Genomic DNA, 22807 nt, shown 5'->3' on the forward strand with positions numbered 1-22807 from the left:
AGTATCCAGCCTAGACTGCTCCTGGCACCCATCCTGGGCTGAACTGGTCCCAGTATTCCCCCCTTGAACCCCTCCCAGCTCCCCTCCTCAACTGCTCCCGGTATCCACCTTAAACTGTTCCCAGCACTCGCTCTGTCCTAAGCTGGTCCCAATATCCATCCCAAACTGGTCCGAGCACCCACTGTGACCTAAACTGGTCCCAGCATCCACCCTGGCCTGGCCGCAGCATCCACCTATGCCTGAGCCGGCCCCGGCGCCCTCTCTCACCCCGCTGTGGCGCTGCCCTCCCCGGCCCGCCAGGGGGCTCTGGGACGGACGGACAGACAGACAGCCGGACGGACGGACGGACTGACAGAAAGCAGACGTGCCCACGCCACCCTGCGCGCGGCGCAGCGCTGGCTCCCCATTGGCCGAGGCGCGCGCAGCCGCCCGCCAATGGCGGCTCGCCATTGGCCCGGGGCGTGGCTGCGGCGGCGGTGGCGGAAGTGACGCAGCAGGCGTGAGGCTCTCCACCTCCCCGAAAGCAGTGCTGGTGTCGAGGGATGCGGTTTGGTGCTGAAATACAGCGATAACGCCTAAATGGCCGAATAATAACACAGTCCATCCGCCCGCCGCGCCTCCCCCGCCCCCAGCGGACCGCTGGCAAGCGCCCTGCGAACGAGAGTTGGATTTATTGTTGATTTGTTGGTTTACCGCCCCGCCCCGCCCCGGCTGTGCAGGATGAGCGCCGTGGCTGAGGAGGTTAAGGCAGAAGACGGCAAAGCGAAATTTGAAAGAAAAGTGTTTTATTGCGAAGTGAGTGCGTTTCTTCGGTGGCTCTTGAGGGGCGGGCGCTCGAGTGCGGGCACTGCGAGGTGTGCGGGTAGCGGAGCCCGCGCTCTCCGACCTGAGCCGGGCGCGGTGTGGGGGACCCGTGAGTGAGAGGGGCTGTAATGGGAGAGGAGAATAACGTGGTCGGCCCCTGGGAGAGCTGCTTGACTCAGGGTTCTATGAACTCAGGCTGTTCTTGAGCCGCCAGGGGTGAGGTGTGATGGTTCTTAATTGTAGCCTTTCCAGAATCTGGTCAGTGTTTCTCATAGGCGGGCTGCAAGGGCCCGTTTATCTTTTGAAGGCTGCAACGTGCTAAATTTGTCGATATCCTATTATTGTTCTAGCACTGAATGTTTTCCTGGCGCGTTCAAGTTCTGCAACAGTACGTCAAGAGAATAGATAATATTAGCATGCATTAGTCTTTCCTTTTTTTAAAAAAAAGCTAAAGATAGTACGAAATATTTGTACATCTGTAACGTTTTCCGTTAATTATTGCAATAGTGTGTGTATATGTGTCATGTGGATCTTAATGAAATGCAGATGTCTTCCTCCATTGTTCCTCTGAGCGCTTTGATGTAACAGTGAACAGGGTTGCAGTTATTCTAGGGCATAATTTTGCCTCTGTTCCTGTCTAGTCACTATGTGATCATCCTTTTTTTGCTGGCTTTCTAGCCTGAAGATGTTTAGAAAACTGAGAGTCCAGAAAGTAGTGGTACGAGAGAAGAGGAAAGCTCTTAAAAACTTCTTACCACCTGATTTGTTTAATAAACATGTATTTAAGCATCATTTGAACAGGTTTGGATACTATTTCTAGGTCATTTTAGTGGTATGCTTCTGTCTTAAATGTCATGCAAAGTGTACTCTTAAGCCAAAGAAGACCTTGAGAATTACACGGTAGGAATGGGTGTATTTCAAGTTCTTATTTAGCACCAACTGCAGGATATCTGTAGCGTAACTGACAGTGTGCTTTCAATTTATCTCTTTCAGGTTTGTAAAGTTTCTTGTGTGAGTTCTATAAGTCTCCAGTCACACTATCGTGGTACGAAGCATAGAAAGGTAAACCTTTTCCGTATTAGATGTATATGCAAAGTTAATCATAAATCTGGGACTCAGTTCTTGATTTCACACGGCTTCAAGTGCTTATCTAACTTATTGATGGATCCGTCACAGTAATTTGCTTGAAATATCCCAAGAAAAACATAAGGAGGTGGGAGTCTCACAACTGCACTTTGTACAGCATGTTAACCTAAAACATCAGCCATACCTAAAGGTAAATGTGTGCTAATTGTGAAATTAGCATTTGAATTACTCGGGGAGCCAGAAATGGTGAAAGAATGTAACCTTCTGGTTTTGGATACAGTTGGTAAAGGTACTGTTCTGTTTTGCAAAGTCTACATAGCTCACCTGTACTGTGAACAAAACTGGAAACTGGCTGACTTGTTACTTTGATAGTAACATCAGTTCTCATTTTCTGGAGGGCTAACACAGATTCAACTAACAAGTCTGACAGTTCTGGTTTTTTGGTGTTTTTTTTTTTTTTCCAAGCATCTCAATAACAGCTCCCTGGTTTAAGCATAAAACAAGTAAATGAATTAAATTATTAGACAACGTTCTGAGAGGATGTATTTAGAGACGAGGCTTTTGCAAATGTTGTTTGGCTGAACGTTTGACTGTTGATTGGCTGATGATTGTCTTGTATTTAAAATTCCACCGCGTTCTCAGTCTATAAAGGTGAGACATAGCTGTCTGTACTCCAGTGTCATCAGATTGTTTGTATAGTTGTGGCACTGAGGTGCCTGCTCTGACATTTTCTTAATGACACGTTGTTCTTCCTGGGCCATTAAAGACTAACTGCAATACTGTCTTTCTCAAGTGTTTGTAGGCCCTTTTTTTTGTTGTTGTAGATGAGGGACATCTCCCCACCTCTTTGCTTTCAAGACAGTTTAATAGTATTTTATCTGCCTGCTGATCGCTTTAGTGGCGTTGATTCTTATTTGAGTCAGTGGCTCCACTTTCTCCAAACACTTTTTTTTCCTCCAGGATTGAGTCTTCTTGTTCCCTTGTAGTATTTTCATGTCCTGCCAAATGTCCTTGCTGATGCAAGGAATTCCTTTGGTTTTGTGGTTGTTTCTTTTTTTTTTTTCCTTAGCTAACTTTCATAGCAATCCAATTATTGCTGTTTTTCCCTTTTAAAGCAGAAAAACTAGTGGTTGTTTTCTCAGAAAATCTGCATGTAGTTTTCCTTCTGTTTCACTTTTGGAAATCCATGTGTGCTTGGCAACGTCTGTCAAACTTTCTTGTGTCAAGGAAGGCCTGCAAACTGATAGGGAACAAGAATTGGGCAGGTTGAAAAACTGGGTGAGTGTTAGATGATAGTCCTGGTGTGTGGAGTCCTGTAAGTCATGTGGCTGCTCCAAGATTGCCTCATCATTCTTTTCAGTTATCTCTAATTCCTTACTTTAAATTATTAAATCTATTGTATGTTTTGGTGGGAAAAGATCAGAAATCGTAGAGTTATTTCAAGTTTTTGTGCCAATAGGTTTGAAGTAACCATAAAAGCCCTGAGCTTATGTTCCTTTTTGATGCAGCTTAGGTGTTGATAGTGAAGAGCTCTTAGTTTGTTCCTGGCTATAGGAGTTCCTCTTCAAACTACTACCAAAGGATGTCCTGACAACAACATAACAAAATGGAGAGAAGATAGTAGTTCTTTACCTAAATCACAATACTGTCCATACCAGCCCCCCAGCCATTTTTATAATTTTAGTTAGATTACTTTTTTCCTATCAGTTACCCATTTGTTTTTAAAACAGCATTGTTAGAGGTGCTTGCCCTCCACCAAAAAGTGTTACAAAAAAAGAAAAAGCACTCCATCAGAAGGACAGTCACTGGGAACATGCCAAGAAACAAATGTAAATGCACGCTACATGTGTGAAATGATTCTAATTTCATTGGCCTACATTTCCATAGCTATTCAAAGTAAAATGTGTTATTTTGAGTAGCTGTGATAGTAAAGCTCAGCTACCTGACACATAATACTTCTGTTGACTCTGTGTACATGGCTATTCTATCTTATTTTTTTTTTGGTCACCTGGATAGTTTGATTATGCTGGACTTTGGATAGGTACATAAGTTGTTTCTGCATACCTTTGTTTCATCTCTATATGTTGATTGGGTTGTTCTCCTGAGTATCAGTACCATTGACTCCTAAGCATTAAAATGGATTGCATAGTTTCTTCAGAGGAGGTCGCTTTGCAAACATCTAAGAATACTTCTTAGGTAAATTGTATCGAATGCATCGCTCCCATAAAACTCGGGAGGATTGTAATAGTGACATATGTATAAGGAAATAATTAAGTCAAACTCTTTATTCTATTGAAAAAGTGTGATTCCAGTGTGCTGTACTCCTTGGACTCCAGAGAGATTGCTTTTGATGAGTTAGAGATGGTTAGGATGTTTTTCCTGTACTGACTAAGTCTGACTGTCTGAACTGACAGTGCCTAAATAATTTGCTGCTGGAGGGCAAAATGTAAATACACCTGCCTCTTCCTGGTTGCTTAGGCAGACTGCTGAGAATTGTTATAATTTGGACGGAAGTTTTACACAGAATATTTTGTTACTTCCCCAACTAAACGAGAATAAGCCTATACCTAAAGCCTCATGAAATTCCTCTGTGTTGGAGGCAAATAATTTTGTGCATTAATCTGAGTCTACATTCTCACAAGAAAGTGGGTCCTGAGTTGTTTAATTTGTATTTGCATTTGTATATTTGCAGGCTCAATGCTCTGTAACCCTCTGGGTGACATCCTGCAAATAGAAATAACTTAAAAATGTATCAAGCAAATCATTAGTGAGTGCAATGACTTTCTTCCTAGTTTGGTTACCTGATAAGGTATTGCTTATTTGAAGCCTTTTCCATTTGCACTTTGAAGTTTATGTGGATATTTTTTTCCAAACAAGTCACAGTGTTTTAATTAGTCAAGTAGTAGATGATCAGTTACCTAATTTGATAAAAGTTGTTAGCACTCGCATTCTATTGTATATGGAACTGAAACATAGAAGTTCACAAATCTTTGAATTAATTTACAAAATATTAGCTAATATTTTTATTCTACATAGGGTACCTCTTCAGAGTTCTATCCCTGAGAGTTGATTCTTTGTTGTGCCGAGAGTTTGTGTTCCTCACTGACTTCAGTGTTAATGACTGTGATGCTTTCCACATCCTTCAACTGGAGCTTGAGTAATAAGAATGCACATCTAATTTTTTACTAGTGCTGGTAGTTCATGAGGCCAAACTCGTGTAAAAAGTGCTGCTGGACAAAAGATTGAGGGACTGGGTGATCCCAGTACAAGGCTGTGTGTTTTTTGTGCACTGAGTGCCGTGTGACCTCTGTGTAGTTGCACAGTGGTGGGTTTTGCAGTTTTGTTGCTGAACAGGTATTGATGGGATGGGGAGTTGCAGAAAGTGACTTAGCCGAAATATCATTCATACCTGTGTGTATAATTCTTGGCTCTGGAAACTGGAATTGTCTTTTATGATATGCTTTGAAAAATAGTTGAATGTTACTTCTATCCTTTATGACAAAATATTTGGAAAACAACTAAGCTTACTAATGCTTTTCATTGAACCAAGCCTGTGAGAGTAAATGGGGGATACACTGCATGAAAGGTGAGTTTGTTTGGCTGTTTTGTTTTGGGTTTTTTTGACAGCTGAGTAAAAGTCTAGGCCTTTTGAGGGAACAGTTCCCAAACAAAATATACCTGCTGTGCATATACCTGAGATATGGTGATATGTGATATATTTTATTCTGGTTTTGTGAATATGCATTTGCTTTATTGCTCAGCTTACTAGAAAGGAAATCCTAGAGTGGAATGTCTTTTTTCCATGTCTTTTGAATGACCCTTTGCAGGTATGGCACTAGCAGAAGTGTTGCCTCTTCTGTGAACTGTTTTTGGAGCACAGATGAAGATTGTTTCTGGTTCTGTCAAAGATTCAAGGTTCCTTCATATTTCAAGAAACCTTCAAGGTTTCTTCTGCCTCTTATCCTTGGTTGTTGTGCATCAGAACCTGTGGTTGAAAATACCTGATGTACAGGCAACTTTTCTGCCCTTTCTTATGGCATTAAAATCAACCATGCTGGAAAAGCATTTCAGTCGGGCATTTTTGTATTGATACTTGGAATGCTAACATAGCTATGTTTCAGTTAGAGGAAAATTACCTGGTTATTACATTATTTATATTTGGTCTCAAAAAGCATGCTGTTGTGTTCTACAGCCTATCTTTATGATCCAGAGAGACTTGAATTGTGGAGCTTTTCTTTTGAGAAAACAAACAAACCATACAGAAAACAAACAAACCAACCAAAAACTTGATTTGCTTGAAGAATTAAAATAAATAGAATTTCCATGTATAGGCTGCTGACATTTAACAGGTGTATTTCAAGAGTGTATATGTTTAAGAACAACTAAATTATATTTATGTAATACTTAACTATGCTTGTGAAACTCTTCTGTTAGATAAACCGTGAACTTGAATTGTGTGGAAAACTACTCTGTGCAGTACCTCTCACAGATTACAGTGTATGTGGGAGGTTTGAACCCTTAAAAACAGTAGTTTTTGAGTTTTGACGTCTCAAAGTTAGACACTTTGTTAAAAGTTACTCTAACTTTTCAGAGTCTCAGCTCAAAAACAGCTGTTGCAACACCTAACCCAGGACAGAGAATAAGTTCCTTACCTAATGTGTGAGAATCTTAATTCCTGATGAAGTAGAAGGGATCACAAGTAAAATTGACCCCTTAGCTTCAGTGCTGAAACTCCATTTGTGATATCAGCAGTAAACGAAGTGCAATCAAAGCTGATCGTCTGAAAATGGTCAGAAGGACATTCTTTTGAGCGGCAGCTCACAGTTGCTAATGTTTTCTGCGCTTGTCTGAAAAACTTGGTATTAGCAGCTGTTTGTGGTAAATCTGCAGAATGGCAAGTAACAAAAACTTGGAGCAGCATAAAGGCAGGGGAAGTTGTGTCTATATTTTAAGTTTACAAAATCCTTCTGAGCTTATACAAAACCATCCACTATCTGTGGCGATATTAGAACTTGGGTAACTCCTTAAATGCCATGGAAGGACAACTGTTTGGCTTCTCAAACAATGAACTTTCTTGTGTCAGTCTTGCTTCCTATTGAATTGTCACACCCATGTGCATTATCTCTTCCATGCCACTGAATTCTGAAAATATAGCACTTAACTCCATGGACTGCTCTGGACAGACAGATGCTTTATGGGTGCAATGATCATGCTTATTGTTTCTTTCATGTAAATGGCAAGTTTGTGTTTATTTGCCAAAAAACTCTCAAAAAGAGTCAGGATTGCTTTAGCCATGTTCTGAATGGAAATTTAAGTTCCTCTTTTCCTTAGATTCTGGCAGAAAGTGATCTGTTCTGGATTCAGCTGATAAAACCCACTTTTCCTGTTCTTCATTATATGAGTGATCTTTCATGAGATTTGGCTAGCCTTAAGGTTTAACCAAATCTACTCAAAATGGTGGGGGGTTCTGGAGAGGTTTTCTTTCTCTTTTTTTTTTTTTGTTGGAACTCCAACCTTTGCAAGCTTAGGAGCTACAGTCATGCAGAACTCAAGGTTTTCCTGGCATCTCTGAGGTGTTGTGTTTCAATCCATAATCATCTCTTGAAACTTAAATAATAAGGCTTTCTTGAAATTAAACTTGTGTTAACTGTAAGTACGCTTTTGTCAGTACTTCCAGCTTTTGCAGAAAATCATAAAGGCTCTAATTTTTCCTATATGACAATGGAAACTTTGGCCTGTAATGTGATTGGTCTGCGAAGGCTTCTCAGGAAGTACTAGGTTTTTCCTTCAAATGGTACAGCACATTAATTCCTTTTTCTTATTTTATTTTGGGATGACTTGCATCTTCATAATTAAAGAAAGAGAAAACCCTGAGACCCAAGACTGTCTATTGTAAGTATAACACTTTTTTCTTTCCAGCCTCCTAGGACAGATATTGCTTGGGGATTTTAATGTTTGTTGCTGTTTTAGTAGTTCAGGTACTTGCATTTGACAGCTTTATGTGTCTGTAACTGTGGTTCTGTTTATATGCTGAACATTCTTCTGAGATTTCTGTCTAGTGAACTGTGGAGCAAAGAATTATTTTAGAGCACAAAACCTTAATTATGCCTTTCCACATGTAAATGTTTGTATATCTCTGTAGTGGAGGGATGTATAGTCAGTGTTTTAGTTTCTCACCTTCCCAGGCTAAACCATCTCTCGCTTTTCTGTCAGCTTTATGCGCTCACTGCTGAGCTTCAGGCACTATGTTAAGAAGCTAAATCAGCAGTCTAACACAGCACCATTGCAGATGCAGCTCTACCAGTGCTGAAATTGCTTGACTGCATCACAGGAATGTTCTTCCTCTCGTTATTGTAGTGGACTTGGAGTAGCAAAGATGTATTCAAGGTGAATTCAGTTGTTGGGGTGTCTTTTCCCCCAGAAACTGAGAATGTGAGTCCAGACTGTTGTATGTCAATGAAAATAAAAGTTGTGGTGAGAAGTTGAAAGTGTGGGATATAACTAGCTCACAGTGGAAATGAAAATCCTGTTGTACAGGTACTTATGATGATGTACAGGAAGCAGAGTACATAGGCAGATATGGGAATACTGATAAAAACCAATGAGATGATTAAAACCCAAAATGGTTATACAGTCAGTCATCACAAGAAATAAGTCTTTCACTTCTACTTTATCTTCTTAGCCTGTTCTCCCAAGAAACAAGGCTTACGTTCCGGCTTTGTCATCTGTTCCCCAGTATCTTTTGAACCTCGCAATCTTTTTGAACCAAGTTGATCAAGGGTGCCTGAAAATACACATCTGCACAGAGAAGAGTGATGGTGTCAGTCCTGTACTGAGGGAGGTGCTGCAGCCTGAGCTGGACCCTGAAGAATCAACACACAAGAAAGATAGATAAAAGCATTGGTCAGAGACAACCCTCTAAGAAACTGGACTTCGTTATCTGCTCTCATGGTTTTGTGTTGATAAGAAAATTAGTGTAAGACATGTCATTCAAGCTTGTGAACAATTATGAGATTTTGCCTTCAGCAGACATGACTATCACATGCAGATCTTCTCTTTTTAGAAATACTGGTAATGGAGCTCCTTGAAAGAATTTGAATAAATTGTGAAAACTTACAGGTCTCCTCAAAATCCAAAGGATTCAAGCACTCCAAAATGATATTTGTACCTCAGCAACAAGAACAGATCCATGTGGCTATGGGCAAGGGGTTTTAGTGAAAGACACTTTCTACAGATTTCTTTTAATTTCTTGTAAAAAATGATCATTAAAAGTAATACTCAGTAGCTGAAGAGGTTCTTTCTTCAAGATCATAAAATCCTGTTTTGGAGGAATAATGTAAAGGATGCATGGGACAGAAAGTGAGACTTGACTAAGGTGAAAGAAGGTGTGGCAACAAAACTATGAAAAGAATGGTGGGATGCAGGAGCCTGTTGCAAATACCTACGTCTTAAGAAAACAGTCCTGTGTGTACTGCAAGCTCAGTGTCCCATGGAGAATTTGGGTCAAGAATGTGTGCACGCTACAAACACTGTATCTTTGGAAATGTCATGACTTGGAATCTTTTAACTGTGATGTATCTTACAGAACGAGAAGGGAGAAATTAAAATATCTGATTATTAAAGTGAAGAATCTAGATGTGAACCTTTGGTTAACAAGTCAGCTCTAACTTCTGGAGGAGTCCTGGCATCACAGGGTACCACATGTCAGAAGCACTGCAAGGTGTGCTTTGTCTCTGCCTCAGCAATCATTTGGAAGCAATCAGAAACTTCTGCTTCTAATACAAACTGATTATTCATACTATTGATGTCTCCTTTATCCTACTCTACCAGTACTGCATTTTGCTTCACTGAAGATCAAGTTGTGGGAGGCCAGTTTGCAAGCCACTGGTAGGGTTTGTTTGTCCAAAAGAGACTGCAATTTGGCCTAACAAAATTTATTTGTATGGTTTAGTTGTGATGGTTTGGGTGTTTTTACAAGTCGAAAAGCTTTTTCACCTGAGTAAGTTTTTTTCCGAGATGGCAATTCAGATTTAATTTTGGGAACTGCAATGCAGAATTATACAGTCAGTTATACAGAAATTCTTGAAACTTTCCCATGGACATATTACCAATTACAGAAATAATTCTCCCTCAAGATCCAGTAAATTCATTGTGCTCTGTCACTGAGACAAACGAATAAATTCTGATTTTGTTTGGCCTTTATTTTTCAGTTTAAATAACTGATTTCTCTTGCTGCAGTTTGCAGATTTATGTAGTAGAGCATGAACAAAACTTTTACTGCATTTGTGGAATTAAGTAGTAAAGTTTTGTGAATGAACATAGAAAGTATGGATATTCTTAAATTAGGTGCAATGTGTAAAGTATAAATCTAGGATTATTTCAGGATATAAATTAATGAGATACTCCTGTTATTGCTGCTGGTTCTGCAATCTTGTTCTAATGTTCATTTTATCAAATATTCTAGTGAGAGTGAAATGTGAAAGCAGTTCAAAGAGCCAGGAACAAAAATGTATGGGTTTTGTGAAAGTGAAGGATGAGTTTTCTTGGAAATCACTTGGGACAAAATCTGACAAGTATCTGAAATGTACAATAAGTGTCTAAAGAAGAACAGGTGCTTCAGATGATGAGATTTGACATATTTAGAATGTTTTACACCAACATCTGCATTTTCTTCCTTGCTGCAGAATTAAAAAAAGTTCCTTTGTCAGTAGGGAGAACACCTCCAATGCTGTTATCGTTTGTAAACCAAAATTTAAAAAGACAAATTATTTGAATTCTGAGTGTTTCCCAAAGGAACATGCCATGTACAGTATCCTTTCTGAGCTCATCAAAAGTTGATAATCCAGAGGTGGTGAGTGCATGTAACCTGTTTTACTGTACAATCATGTTGTCTTTGAAGTCACTTAAGTGAGGAAATACCTCTGTTTCCAGATGTTTGTTTTTGGAGGAGTACTGCTTTCTGTAAGAAGGGCATCTGCATACCCTGTGAATTTCCATATAGTAAAACTGTCAACAGGGCATTTTTGTTTTTTTGTTATAATGACAGAATTGGATGTCTGGGGCAGTTTTGGTTGTTCTGGTTGGTTTGGTTTGGTTTTTTTTTACTCTTCAGCAGTTCAGAGGAGAACACCTTAGTGGAAGACAGGGGAATGAAAGGTGCTGAAGTTTTAAGACTTCAGTAAGAGAGTTAAATCAAAGCTCAGCTGAGTATATGAATTTTCGTCATGTGATTCCTTTGTACAGTGATATAATTGGACAGATTCAATACTTCTTTCAGGTCTTTTTGAGGTACTTGCACATGTGTTCAGGGAGAAGGAGGGCAGGAAACCAAACACTGCTTTTTTTCCTGAGACCTGTTGGCCAAAATAGAGACATTTGGAAAACTTTTTGCTTTGAGCAAGAGGCATTAAATGATGGGGAAATGCCAACATACATGTTAGGCAAATGTTTGCTGGGCAACAGCAAAATCCAGTGGTTTACTACTGTGAGTCAAGCTCAGGCAGAAGGCACAGTATAGGGTATGAGCCCTATTAAAGCTATTTCTGGGCTACCTAGCTTTATTGATGAAATTAATTTGACACAAAGAGAAGTAGATTAATGAATTTTTTTTTTACACAACCTGTGGAATTTTTCTCTGCCTTACAATAAGCTGCAGAGTTAGCTTGTAGTACGGCTCTTACAACATTACAAAAGAAAAATGTATTAAGGAATGTTGTAGGTGCTTAGTTATTAGATCTGCTAATCTGCATCTTTCAACTTAAAACCTCTGTGTAGCCTCATGAGTAAAGAAAGCTTCACTGTGGTGGTTGACATGGAGTCAAGGGGAGGAATCCAGTCTGAAGATAAGCTGCAGTTATTTAACAGCACTGATGACAAGTTCTTCCTCCAGTGAAAGTACAGACTTTCTGTGTTCTGCCCTGTGTTCAACAATTACAACCTTATCAGTATCCTGATCAGCATTTCAGCTTTGTTATCAGAAATTTATTTATTTTAACATGTCCCTCCATGCTCAGTGTCTGTTAAACATTGATAACTATGCATGAGGTTTTGGGACATATAACTACTGCAATGTTTTCGAAAAAAACCCAATCTGGAATTTCTTTTCTGACTTGAAGACTAGAAGAGGAAGTGTTTCAGGAACCATAATAATAGAAGTATAAGATTGAATACTGCTTCAACACCCTTACCCACCTCTCTCTTGGGGAGTTCCCCTATACAATGGAATCTGGCGTCTTTGTGCACTTCCCCTCTTGTATTCAAAAGGGAATCTGCAGTGCTGAGCCCAGTACTTCCTTGCTGCTGAGTAGCTGAATTGACAATGTCTGATAGTGCCCCTAAGTTTTGAAACATGGCTGTTATATTTCTGGCATTTGGAATGTGTGTGTATTGCAAATACACATACAGATGTTTCTTTGTTCTTCACCTTTTATATGTTCAGCACTGTGTAACTGAATATTGAAAGGAGAGGGATTTTTTTGTTCATTCACGTAGGTAATTAATAGCTGGGAAATAGCCCTTACTAAATAAAATCATCATCTGGAAGGGATTTCCTGACACTGATAAGATTTCCTAACTTCCTGATTGAAGCAGGACTACTGCCAGTGCTGGATCATTCCCCTTGCTTGCTGAATCCTTGAACATCTCAGGCAGAGGGTCTGTAAACTTTGTTTAATCAGTCCGTAGTTACTCCTCTGTCTTAAAGAGGAATTTTATCCTAACATCTGATCTTTGCTTCTGAAGCAACTATTTCTGGCTGCTACTTAGTAATACTTCCGTCACATCCACACAGGATTGAAAATCTTTGTAGCTGCCGATCACGTATCCACGCCGTTATATCTCCTCTTAGTCTCTGCTTTTTTTTTAACCAGACTAAACAAGTCCAGCTCCCAAGTCTGTTCTCATAAATTATTTGCCCTGGGCTGTTTGCCTTGGTGGCCATTTTGCTGGACCCTCCTTCTTTCTCCACTTCCCACTTGAACTGAACAAGGATGGTACTAGCCAGCCTCGCAAGTCCCAGATAATGGAGGATAAGGTATTCTGAAGTAAGCAACCTGTGCTGTATCTCAGTATGGGGTTTGCCTTAATGTTCCCAAGGTCCTGCTTTATTGGAGTTTTGACATCAGTTGTTGCCTGTAAGCTACTGTCGTCTGGGAATTTGCTGAGAGTGTTCTGTGCATCCTCAACCGGGTTACTGATGTTGATATTAACTGTTGTGGGCCCTGTAATCAGTCTTTAGGGCACTTTGCTGCTTACTGAGCAGCAGCAGGCTGTGCTGTTCATCATTTCCCTTTGAGCGTGGCAGTCCAGCTGATTTTCAGCTCACTGATCAGTCTGATATGCTTTAGGGGAAACTTTGTGTTTTGTTTTTGGGGTGCTTAGGAAATATAATTTACCTTATTAGTAATATTACAAAACCATGTGGCTAGGAAGCATGAGTTAAATGTTAGCCTGGAAACCTACTGTTGCTGAATGGGAGAGTCTTTAAGATCATAATTGCTTTGTTAAACTTTTACTGGAAGCAATGATATTTACTAAATGCTTTTTTTTTTTTTTAATAAGGGGGAAAAAAAATCTCACCCCCTCTCCCCCACAATTGCTACCTTTGTTGATAGTAGCAGCTATAACTTGATTTTTAGCTTGACCTTATTTGTAAACTGTAACCGTGTTAAGGCAAACTGCACTGTGAACTGCTTCTGGTGCAATTCTCTGTAAATGCAGTTTGTTCCTAGAAGTAAAACCAAAATAAAGCACTAAAAATCTTATTTCGCAGGGCTTGTTCGTGTCATTTAGTGTTTGGCCATGTTGTCAGTCTGCAGATGCTGGACCTGGAATCTGATTTGAGCTTCAGACATTAGCTGAACAACTCTGAATTGTTGTACTTGCAGAGTACCTGGAGATCTTCTTTTGTTCTTGCTACCAGAAATTTTGAAGCGTTTAACTGAAAAAAATGCATAATTTATATAATGTGGGCATCTCTCTGGACACCTGCTCCTGCTCCAACAAGGACTCACGGGAGATATGCTTTCCCAGACCTCTCCCCTATGTTAATGTTGCAGAGTTGTTTGCAAAATGTTTACAACCATGATTTGATTTGATTTACAGCTTTGGTACCTATCTCTTAAATGCCTGCATTGTGCAGAAAGAGGAAAAAAATTTATGTGTACAACATATTGTGCTTGCTATGTGTATAGGAAACTTCATTTCAATAGGAATCACATGTGCAACTATGTAATTTAACTCAAACTTCCACTTTTTCCAGTAAATGAGTATTAGTGTGTCACCTTGTTTTAATCTTGAATGCTGTGACTTACAAAATACTGACAACATAATTAAAATTTAGTGGTTTGTCTGTGTCTGGATTTAAGGGGGTGTGGGGCAAGGGAAACATTCCAAAAGGAGGAGAAGTGCCTTTATAAAAATACATCTGAAAATTCATTCTGAAGCTCTGAGTGATTAAGAATATATTCAGAGCCCAATGTAAAAGAAGATGCAGTTTGATGAGTATATTAATTGTGTCTGGGACTGTGTACAGGCTCTAAATGTTTAGACCGGAAGTTTTTTGTTGAGTACCTGTGGCATAGATTGATTGTCATGCATGGTACTGAAGAGTTAAAATAACTAAAATAAGTAACCACTATGAAAAGCATTTAAAAATCAAGAAAGAATTTAATATTCTGGGCTTCTGTTAAAGTCGTGTGTTTGGTATATTGTGTTGATGGTGAAGGGGAGTGGAATGAGAGACTTTTTCTGAGAGCAGTGAAGTTACAAAAGAAAACTATCAAGATGAAATACTGAGCCCATATTAAATCTTAAAATGAAGATAACTGTTGTATTCTGTAACGTTTGGATGACCTACTAGGTACTTAATAAAAGGAAATGAGAAGTAGTCTGACTGTCAAACTGTTATCCTAGGTCCTGCAGCTCCAGTCCAAACTCCGATGAAGTATGAAGCACAGAGACCAGGTAGCTGAATATAAATGACCTAATGTCCTTTTCAGATGCAACTTTGAAATCAGTTGTTTTTTTTTTTAATGATGACTAAAGCAAGTTGTTGATTTTGGTCTAGAAAGAAGCAGTGCAAACTGCCAAACGTTTGAACTATTGCTTTTCCTTTGTACACTGGTTAATTTTCTTTCCTAAGAAGAGGTCTTAGTAGAATATGAAGTTACAAGTATTTTCACAGAAAGACTTTCGAACTTGAGACATACTTTCTGCCTTCATGATTATCTGATATCTTACTGCATTTAGCTAATTTTTGTCAGTTATTGAAGTTTTCAATAAAAAATTTTGCATCATGCTCTCTGTACACGGATGATACAGTGGAAGTTTGACAAACCAGCAGCATATAAACAAAGAACAGTATGAGTTGTTTGCTATTAAGATGATACTAAGACAGGAATATTTAGTTGTATGTAAGGAAATAATAAGAAAATTACCTTGAAGAGACCTTTAACTTTTTTCTGTGTGGATCTTTCTTTATGAAGTCCAGAAGACCACGTGCCTTTCTCTGTCAGTTTGGCAATAGCCAGTTCACACTGAGCTGCTGCACAGCCACACAAATGCATGAGAACTGCATAATACATTTATTTTTGTAAGAATCTTGTTTATGGAGATGAATTATATAGCACCAACTTGTTACATTCCAACTCTGTCAGAATATGCTACTGCTGCATGTCACCTCAGGCAGAATAACTGCAAAACAACATAGAAAGATTTTAACGATACTGAAATTTTGGTAGGAATAGGCCACCCTGTTCCTGTGGCATGAGGTGTCCCCATGAGGTTTCTTCTAATTGCAAGAGGTTTTCCATCTCAATTAATACTGGAACTTTGTGAAATTTCTCTTTGTTTGCAACCCAGGAGTTTGACTTGATGGCAGCACAGATATATTCCTAATGGAATGAATATTTAAAAATGAATACGGAATTCCCTGAATTCCCTATCCCTGTGAGGTTTTGGGGGTTTTGTGTTTTTTAAACTGTAAACTGGCACGATAGTTGGAAAGAATACAGTAACAGTTCAGTGCTTGTGGTACTTCTACTCCCTTGCTCCAATTTGAAGAAACAAGCAGTCTGTATGACTCTTGTGTAATTCACTGGTCAGTTATATCTAATTAGGAAGATGAGTTCCATTTCTGCACATTTTTTTCTCAGATTAGGAATACATATTTTAACGCTTCATCATGTTCCTTTATAATGTCCAACATTTGAATACACTTACTGCCTTTCTGAGATTGTTTAGCAGATGCATTTAGCTGAACCCTACTGGTATTCTGAGTTGACCAGGAAGTGCGAAAACCAAGCTATTAAAACTCAGTGAGGAGCAAGATACAACCCTGATCGAAACACTGCTTGTTCAAACTCAGGAATATACTACCAGTGTTTTTGCTGCTTTTGGGCTACCCAGAGCACAGGAGTCATTTGTTATATTAGACAAGCAGTCCCAGAATGTTATGTGTATATTAGGATTTTCAGGAGAGGAGGAGGCTGGTGGCTTGCCTTGCCTTTTTTTTTTTTTTTTTTTTTTTTTAGCTTTTCATTCCTTTTTTATAGACTTTTTTTTTCTTTTTCATGAGTCTGGGACATGCTATGAATGTGAACTTAGTATCTTTCCTCAGTAAATTGGAGGGTGTTAGAAGTTCTGTTTTGCTTGTTTGGTTCTTTTCTTGAAGACATTAAGTCTTGTGTGTAAAATTGTTATGGAAGACAGGGTGTTGGAGTCTTTCTGTGAGGGACTGAGGCCTTGCTGTTTTCCATATGTATTTCAGAGTGTGAATTTTGTCCCCATTAAAGTCTCCATTAGAAACTCCTTTAAGATCATGGACATGATGTGCAAACTGTATAATGTGTAATGTCTTTTTATGTGTGTATTTTTTTACCTTAGTGAAGAGAGGACTTACAAAGTACATAACCTGTCTGAAGGATTTTATGAATGATCCCAAAAGAGAAGAACCTCTAGTTGGTATGTTTTTTGTTTTATAAATTGTGTGCCTTTGAATTTGTGACCAAATGGCTTTCTGAAATAAAAGGTAGCATTCTAGATACTGTTTCATTTTCTGGAAATGTATTCAATATCTTATGGGATAATATCTATCTCATAGCTTTTAAATGTTAGCTTGTTGCACTGCATATTGTGAAGGCCACTTCTTTTATACACTTTAACTGTTAATACAACTTGTTCCTGAAGGAGCCATCTAAGGAAACAAGCTGTTCCCAGACCACAGAATTGGTCTTAACCCTGCTGCTCAAGTCCCAGAGGAGCTTGCCTGGGACCATGTCTAGATGACTTTTGAATATCTCCAAGGTGAAAAACTCTACAGTCTCTCAGAGAAACCTGTGCCAGTGCTTGGTCGTCCTTGCAGTCAAGGCGTGTTTCCCGATATTCGGACAGTGTCTCCTGTTCCAGTTGTACCATTGCCTCTTGTCCTGTCACTGGGCAGCACTGTAAAGAGCCTGGCTCCCACTTCTTTGCACCTTCCCTTCAAGTATTCATGCTGACAAGATCCCCTCTGAGACTTCTCTTCTTCAGGCTGAACAGTTCCAGCTCTCTCAGCTGTTTCTCATAGGAGAAATGTTCTAGTGCCTTCGTCATTTTCATGGTCCTTCACATGTCCATGTCTCTTGTACTGGGAAGTCCAGAACTTGACACAGGCACTTCAGGATTGACCTGTTGCTGAGCGGAGCCTGCTGTCAACACTGCTCCTTTTCCATCTCAGGGATACCATCAGCCTTCCCTGTCTCATCTTCAACTTGGTGTCCGCCAGGTCTTTTCCTAACAATTTGCTTTACAGCTAACCAGCCCTCAACTGGCATGTGCTGGTGCCTGGGCTTGTTCCTCCCTGGATGCAGGACTTGGCACTTGCCCCAGCTGACCAGCCTGAGCTTCCTGTCAGCCCAGTTCCAGCCACTCAGGGTCTCTCTGGATGGCAGCACAAGCCCCTGGTGTATCAACCATCTCCCAGTTGTATGTCATCAGCAGCCTTGCTTAGGGTATGCAAGGGTAACAGGACTAGACCCAATATTGACCCCAGGGTACACCACTACCTGCTGGCCTCCAACTGGACTTAGTGCCACTAGTGACATGTCATCAGTCTTGGTTCTTCATGGCTTTCTGTTTGGTGGGATATACCAGTGTTCCTGTTCAGTGAGATATTTTTCCTGTCTGTCCTTGGGAATAGTAAAACTAATAAGATTAATTTTAAGGCTTGCTTTCTTTCTAAGTGCTAGATTAGACAACTCTTAGGAGAGGACAATCAATGCTGCTTCTCAGTGACCTTAGTGTTCCCAGTATGTACTGGTGGCCTAGAGAAATATGTTCCCTCGTGAAGACCTAAGTAGCAAATTTCCTAGTATTAGCTGGAAACTTCCCTGTTTAGTACATTGCCTTTTTGTTACTCCACAAAAAGTGTTAATATTAAAAATCATAGTATTTTATTACTATAAGCATTTTTAATAGAAAACTCCTTCAGTTACAAGAAGTAACTTGTAATGAACTTCAGTTCATTTGGTGATAAGTTTATTTGCAGAGCTAAGATTTAGAAGTATAATATTGTAGCCGATCAGATATGGTGTTGAATTTCTTCACAGCAGCCTGTATGTTTTGCATTTGTGACTGAAGTGGTTTTGGTGACATGCCAGTGTATCTTTTCTGTAGCTGAGCAGTGCACTGTGTCAAGACTCGTTACTCTGGGTCCCCACCCCTCATCACTTGGATAGGCTGGGGGTGGGCAGTAGTCCGGGAGGTGTCACAAACAGGACTCTTGTCCCAAACTTGAACACAGGATGTTCTGTACTCCATAACATCAGCTATCTCAATTGAGACAAAGAAGGAAAAAGGGGATGGAAAGGGTAGGGTGGAGCAAGATTTCACTTCCAAGGTGGCTGTTCAGAGACTGTGACTGGGTATTGGTCTGCTTGTAGGGAAGAGTGCAATGGGGTTTTGCATGGTTTGCACGGGTTCTTCTTTTTTCACCCCTCTTTCCTTCACTTATTAATCTGTCTTTAATGTCAACCCCTGGGTTTTGTTGCTTTTGTTCTTCCTGTTTTCTCCCCACCCTGCTGAAAGGTGTGTACGTAGGCGAGCAAGCAGCTATGTGGTTCTTGGCTGCTGGCTGGGGTCAAGCCATCACAAATACAGAGCATTGGAAATTATGACATAAGGGAACAGCTGCTGTTTTAAACTGCTTTTAAATTTGTTATGTTTAAGCTGTTCAGAGTAAAACTTTTCATGCTAGGTAATGAGCCTCAAACTTGGAGATTTATGAATACTCCTAAGGGATTGTCTCAGTAATTTATAGGAAAAATGAAGAAAAAACCCATTTTAAGTCTTGTGAAATGTGAAAGTGTTTAGATTAAAAAGACCCCACACTTTAAAGACTTTAAAAAAAGGGTTTAGATTTTTAAATTTTGAAGGATTCAATTTTTTGAAGTGATTAATGTCTTTCCTACATCTACGTTGTGCTGCTTGGACACTGTCCAAATTATGCTCGACTAAGTAGTTTAAATGCAGTTTTTAAATCTAGACATTTGTGTGGCATTTCTATTCTTATTCTCTTTTTTAGTTTCTTGAAAAAAGTATCCCAAGCAGGAAGAAAGATGCATGAAATATTTTCTTTCGGTGGGCTTGCAAATCTGCCACAGATAGTGTATTTCCTTTCAGAATAAGACATTGGAAAGAGATAAATTTAACTGATGTGATCCTGAAGGAGTATCAAAGTTCTGAAAATGGAATCTTTTCTATGTTCATTTTGGCTTTTAATGAGCAACACTGAAAAGAATACATTTGTTTACAGTAGGATATAGTAAAATACAGATATTTATAACTCCTGATTTTACAGGTTTAGAACATGTGGTTGAAATCAGATTTGAAGGAAGAAAAGAGCCGCGTTATGAGTGCAAGCTGTGTGAGCTTAATACAGAGATGGCACCCATGATAGAACATCTTAGTGGATATAAACACAGAAGAGCATACATTGTGAGTTATTTTTGATGCATTTTGATCAAAATTTCTTTATGATACTCCCCCCCTTTTTTTTTCTCTAAATAATTAGTTTAAACCCCCATGTGATAAATTGCTAATACTTGTGCAGTTGACTCTTCATGGGTCAGATCAACATGAAAAGCTATAATGCAGTGAGCTGTTGAGGCAGTTCAATCCAGAGGTGCCTGTATCAGCTCAAAAATGTGTTCCTAAGTGTTTGGATTGTTTTCAGGATCAGGTTCCTAGAACGCTGTGGTTCTTTCTTATTCCTCAGAATGTCCATAGCATTGTTGGATTTGGTACAGAGGATGTTTCCTTTTGGTAGCAAGCTTTGCATGGTATCCATTTTTTGTTTTGAAACCTACTTAAGCAACTCTAAAATTTAATTAGTTGTGTTACAAAGAAAAAACTAGCTCATAATGCTCAGATCAATGTTTACCAGCCTTTTGGAAGCTTGTCCAAAAGATGAAATGTTTTAGTTTTTTAATATTGTGATGAATTTTGATATTGACCTTTTCAAGCTGTTTTTTTCAACAGTCTAAAGAATTTCCAGATAAAATTAAGAGAAAGACAACAGATGTAAAAGAATGCAAAATCTCATTTCTCAAACGGATAGCAGGAGAGCTAGAGAAGACTGAAGGATTAAAAATGTATCAGGTAATTGGAAGTAAATGTAAAGTATCTGGTAATGTGTCTTTTATTAATGCATTTATGTTTGATGTAGTAAATTTTAAAAGTACTGCAGACAAAGCTTGTTAAATTTCTTTGTGTTTCTAGGAAGTGTAGTTTTCAATTGAGCTAAGACTTTACTTAAAGTTGCCCTAGAAAGTCAGGGGAAAAGAACAATAGTATTGAAATTCATCTGAAAACAAAAGTTGTTTATTTTGGAGGTTTTAAATTTTTTAAATTGAAAATGTCCAGTCTGAATTCCATGGTTCAGAAATTTCACTGCTTGACTTCAATAATTTTTAGTTTTTGCAACTTAGATTTTCTCAAACGTAAGCTAATTTTCTCTCAAGCTTCATTCATATTTACAGGATTCTATATCTCTGAAACTGTGGGCTACACTATGCTGGCATACATAAAAGTACTTATTCCATTCCTAAAGGCAGTTGCAGTAGGTACTTGTTTGAAACTTTATTCAGAAAGTCTAATGTGAAACTTTTTCTGTTTCTAGATTGAAGGTTACATAAGACCAAGTACCTCACGTAAGTCCATGAATTTCTTGAATATAATAGATTTGATGTAATTGATATTTGGCCTAATTTGATTAAGTAGTTGAAGGAAATTGCCAGGCTTATAATGTTTCTTAGCCAACCTGAAGAAATACTTCCTTGCTACCTTTTGACCCTAGTACTAATATTAGAAGGAAGATAGGTTTGATTGAAATGGGTGAAGGTTGCATAGATCAACAGAATTTTTCAGTGTGAATCAATTTTGGACTGATCATTAGTGGCTTCTATGGATTGTACTTTTTAATGTTGGTCTGCAAAACAAGGTGGCAGAGAATCTTTTTGAGCTTGTTTGTGTCTCTTGTGAAGAAGAGGGAATGTGACACAGTAATCTAGCTCAGGAATTCTCAGTTCAGGGTAAATTGAAATCAGTCAAGTCAGTAGACTTCTGTAGAAGTAGAAGACATGCTCAAGTATCGATCTGGAACATCAAAAAGGGTGATCCCACCCAGACCTACAGGATATGAAGAACTGAAGAAATGGACAAGAGTGAAGTTAGCTGGAAAAGCGCTGTGTCATTCAGTATTAAGGTTTGCTCCAGTTAGGTGGTAAGGTCAACATCAAATGAATTCCAAAATAAAAATACTCTGGTTATTTAGAAAAGAATCGTGCTTACTGGTTTAGCAGCTGTGTATCTTTAGACTACATCATATTGGCAAATTTCAAAGCTCCATTCTGACAGCAAGAGTGAGTTTGAGGATGTAATTAAGAAAGGCCTTTTGGTGACATGTACTAGTTTGCAAGCGACAAAATGGGCATTAACACCAAATTTTGGCTGTTGCACAGATCATATGCAAAACTAAGATAAGATTATATATTCTTATATATATATGTACACATGTATGTACGTATGAGAGACCTTGAAATGATTGATTTGCTGCTTTTCTTAAAGGAAAAATTACAGCATTTCTTTATTCTCTAAAGAGGAGAGGTTATCTCTATTTTGTCTTGGGCTTTGGATTAAAAATACTGACTTATTAAGGTAATTCCTGTAACCAGTTACTCAGAGTGTGAAGTTGAGCTTGAAGCCTTGTGACACTGTGTATAAGCACAGTTTGGTAGTAGAACATATCAAGTTCTGGTCTGATTTAGTCTCTGAATTCTGCCTGTGGTTTTTTTTTCCTATCTAAAATCTACTCTTAATGCTGCTGTGGGATACAGCAGCAAACTGGAAATAAGTCCAGAGATTGGCTTGGCTATTTTGCACCAGGCTTTTCAGGTTGAAATTATAGCAGATACCTGGAGAAGCCTGTCTGTATCTTCAGTGGGGAAGTGATAACTCTGTGAGTCAATACAGGATGGGAAGTGATAGATTGATCAGTCTTGCTAAAAAAAGGGTTACAGTGAATGCCAAGCTGTATATGAGCCAAGAGAACACTTTCATTTCACACAAGGCAAATCTCATATTGTGATTCTGCAGGATGAGCACAGGCAGAAGATTGGAGAACAGTCTTACCCCTATTATTTGGTGCTGGTAAGACCCAACTTGGAATACTGTGTCCAGTTTTGTTCCTTCTAGTTCAAGGGGAAGCTGGAAAAATTGGAGAGGATTATGGAGTTTCTTAGGGGTGAAGAGCATGTGCCTAGTGGGAGAGTTAAAGGGAGCTGAGGTTGTTTAGAATGGGAAAGAGAAAGGGTATGGAATGATAACTGCTTGTAGACTGCTACAAAGATGACAAAACCAAAGTTATTGGTAATTGCAGGCA

At 39.1% G+C, this 22807-nt stretch overlaps 1 protein-coding gene across 5 annotated transcripts in view; it reads left to right on the forward strand.

Moving 5' to 3' along the window:
- The first annotated feature begins 523 nt into the window (after positions 1–523).
- The window catches only part of LOC126634828 (uncharacterized), a 30601-nt gene continuing 8317 nt past the window's right edge, over positions 524–22807 (forward strand). The window contains exons 1-9 of one of the 5 annotated variants that reach the window (XM_050305905.1): positions 751–795; positions 1798–1866; positions 7749–7782; positions 8573–9777; positions 14803–14853; positions 16774–16851; positions 19727–19863; positions 20407–20526; positions 21047–21077. In XM_050305905.1, the coding sequence (XP_050161862.1) occupies positions 14829–14853; positions 16774–16851; positions 19727–19863; positions 20407–20526; positions 21047–21077 (391 nt within the window). In that variant the 5' untranslated portion in view covers positions 751–795; positions 1798–1866; positions 7749–7782; positions 8573–9777; positions 14803–14828. Of the gene's footprint in view, positions 796–1797; positions 1867–7748; positions 7783–8572; positions 9778–14802; positions 14854–16773; positions 16852–19726; positions 19864–20406; positions 20527–21046; positions 21078–22807 lie in introns of those variants that run through there. The other 4 variants (XM_050305742.1, XM_050305653.1, XM_050305830.1 and 1 more) reach the window with 4 other exon arrangements.

The sequence above is a fragment of the Myiozetetes cayanensis genome, unplaced genomic scaffold (assembly GCF_022539395.1).
Source record: "Myiozetetes cayanensis isolate MyiCay16 unplaced genomic scaffold, myiCay2020 scf1, whole genome shotgun sequence".
Lineage (NCBI taxonomy): Eukaryota > Metazoa > Chordata > Aves > Passeriformes > Tyrannidae > Myiozetetes > Myiozetetes cayanensis.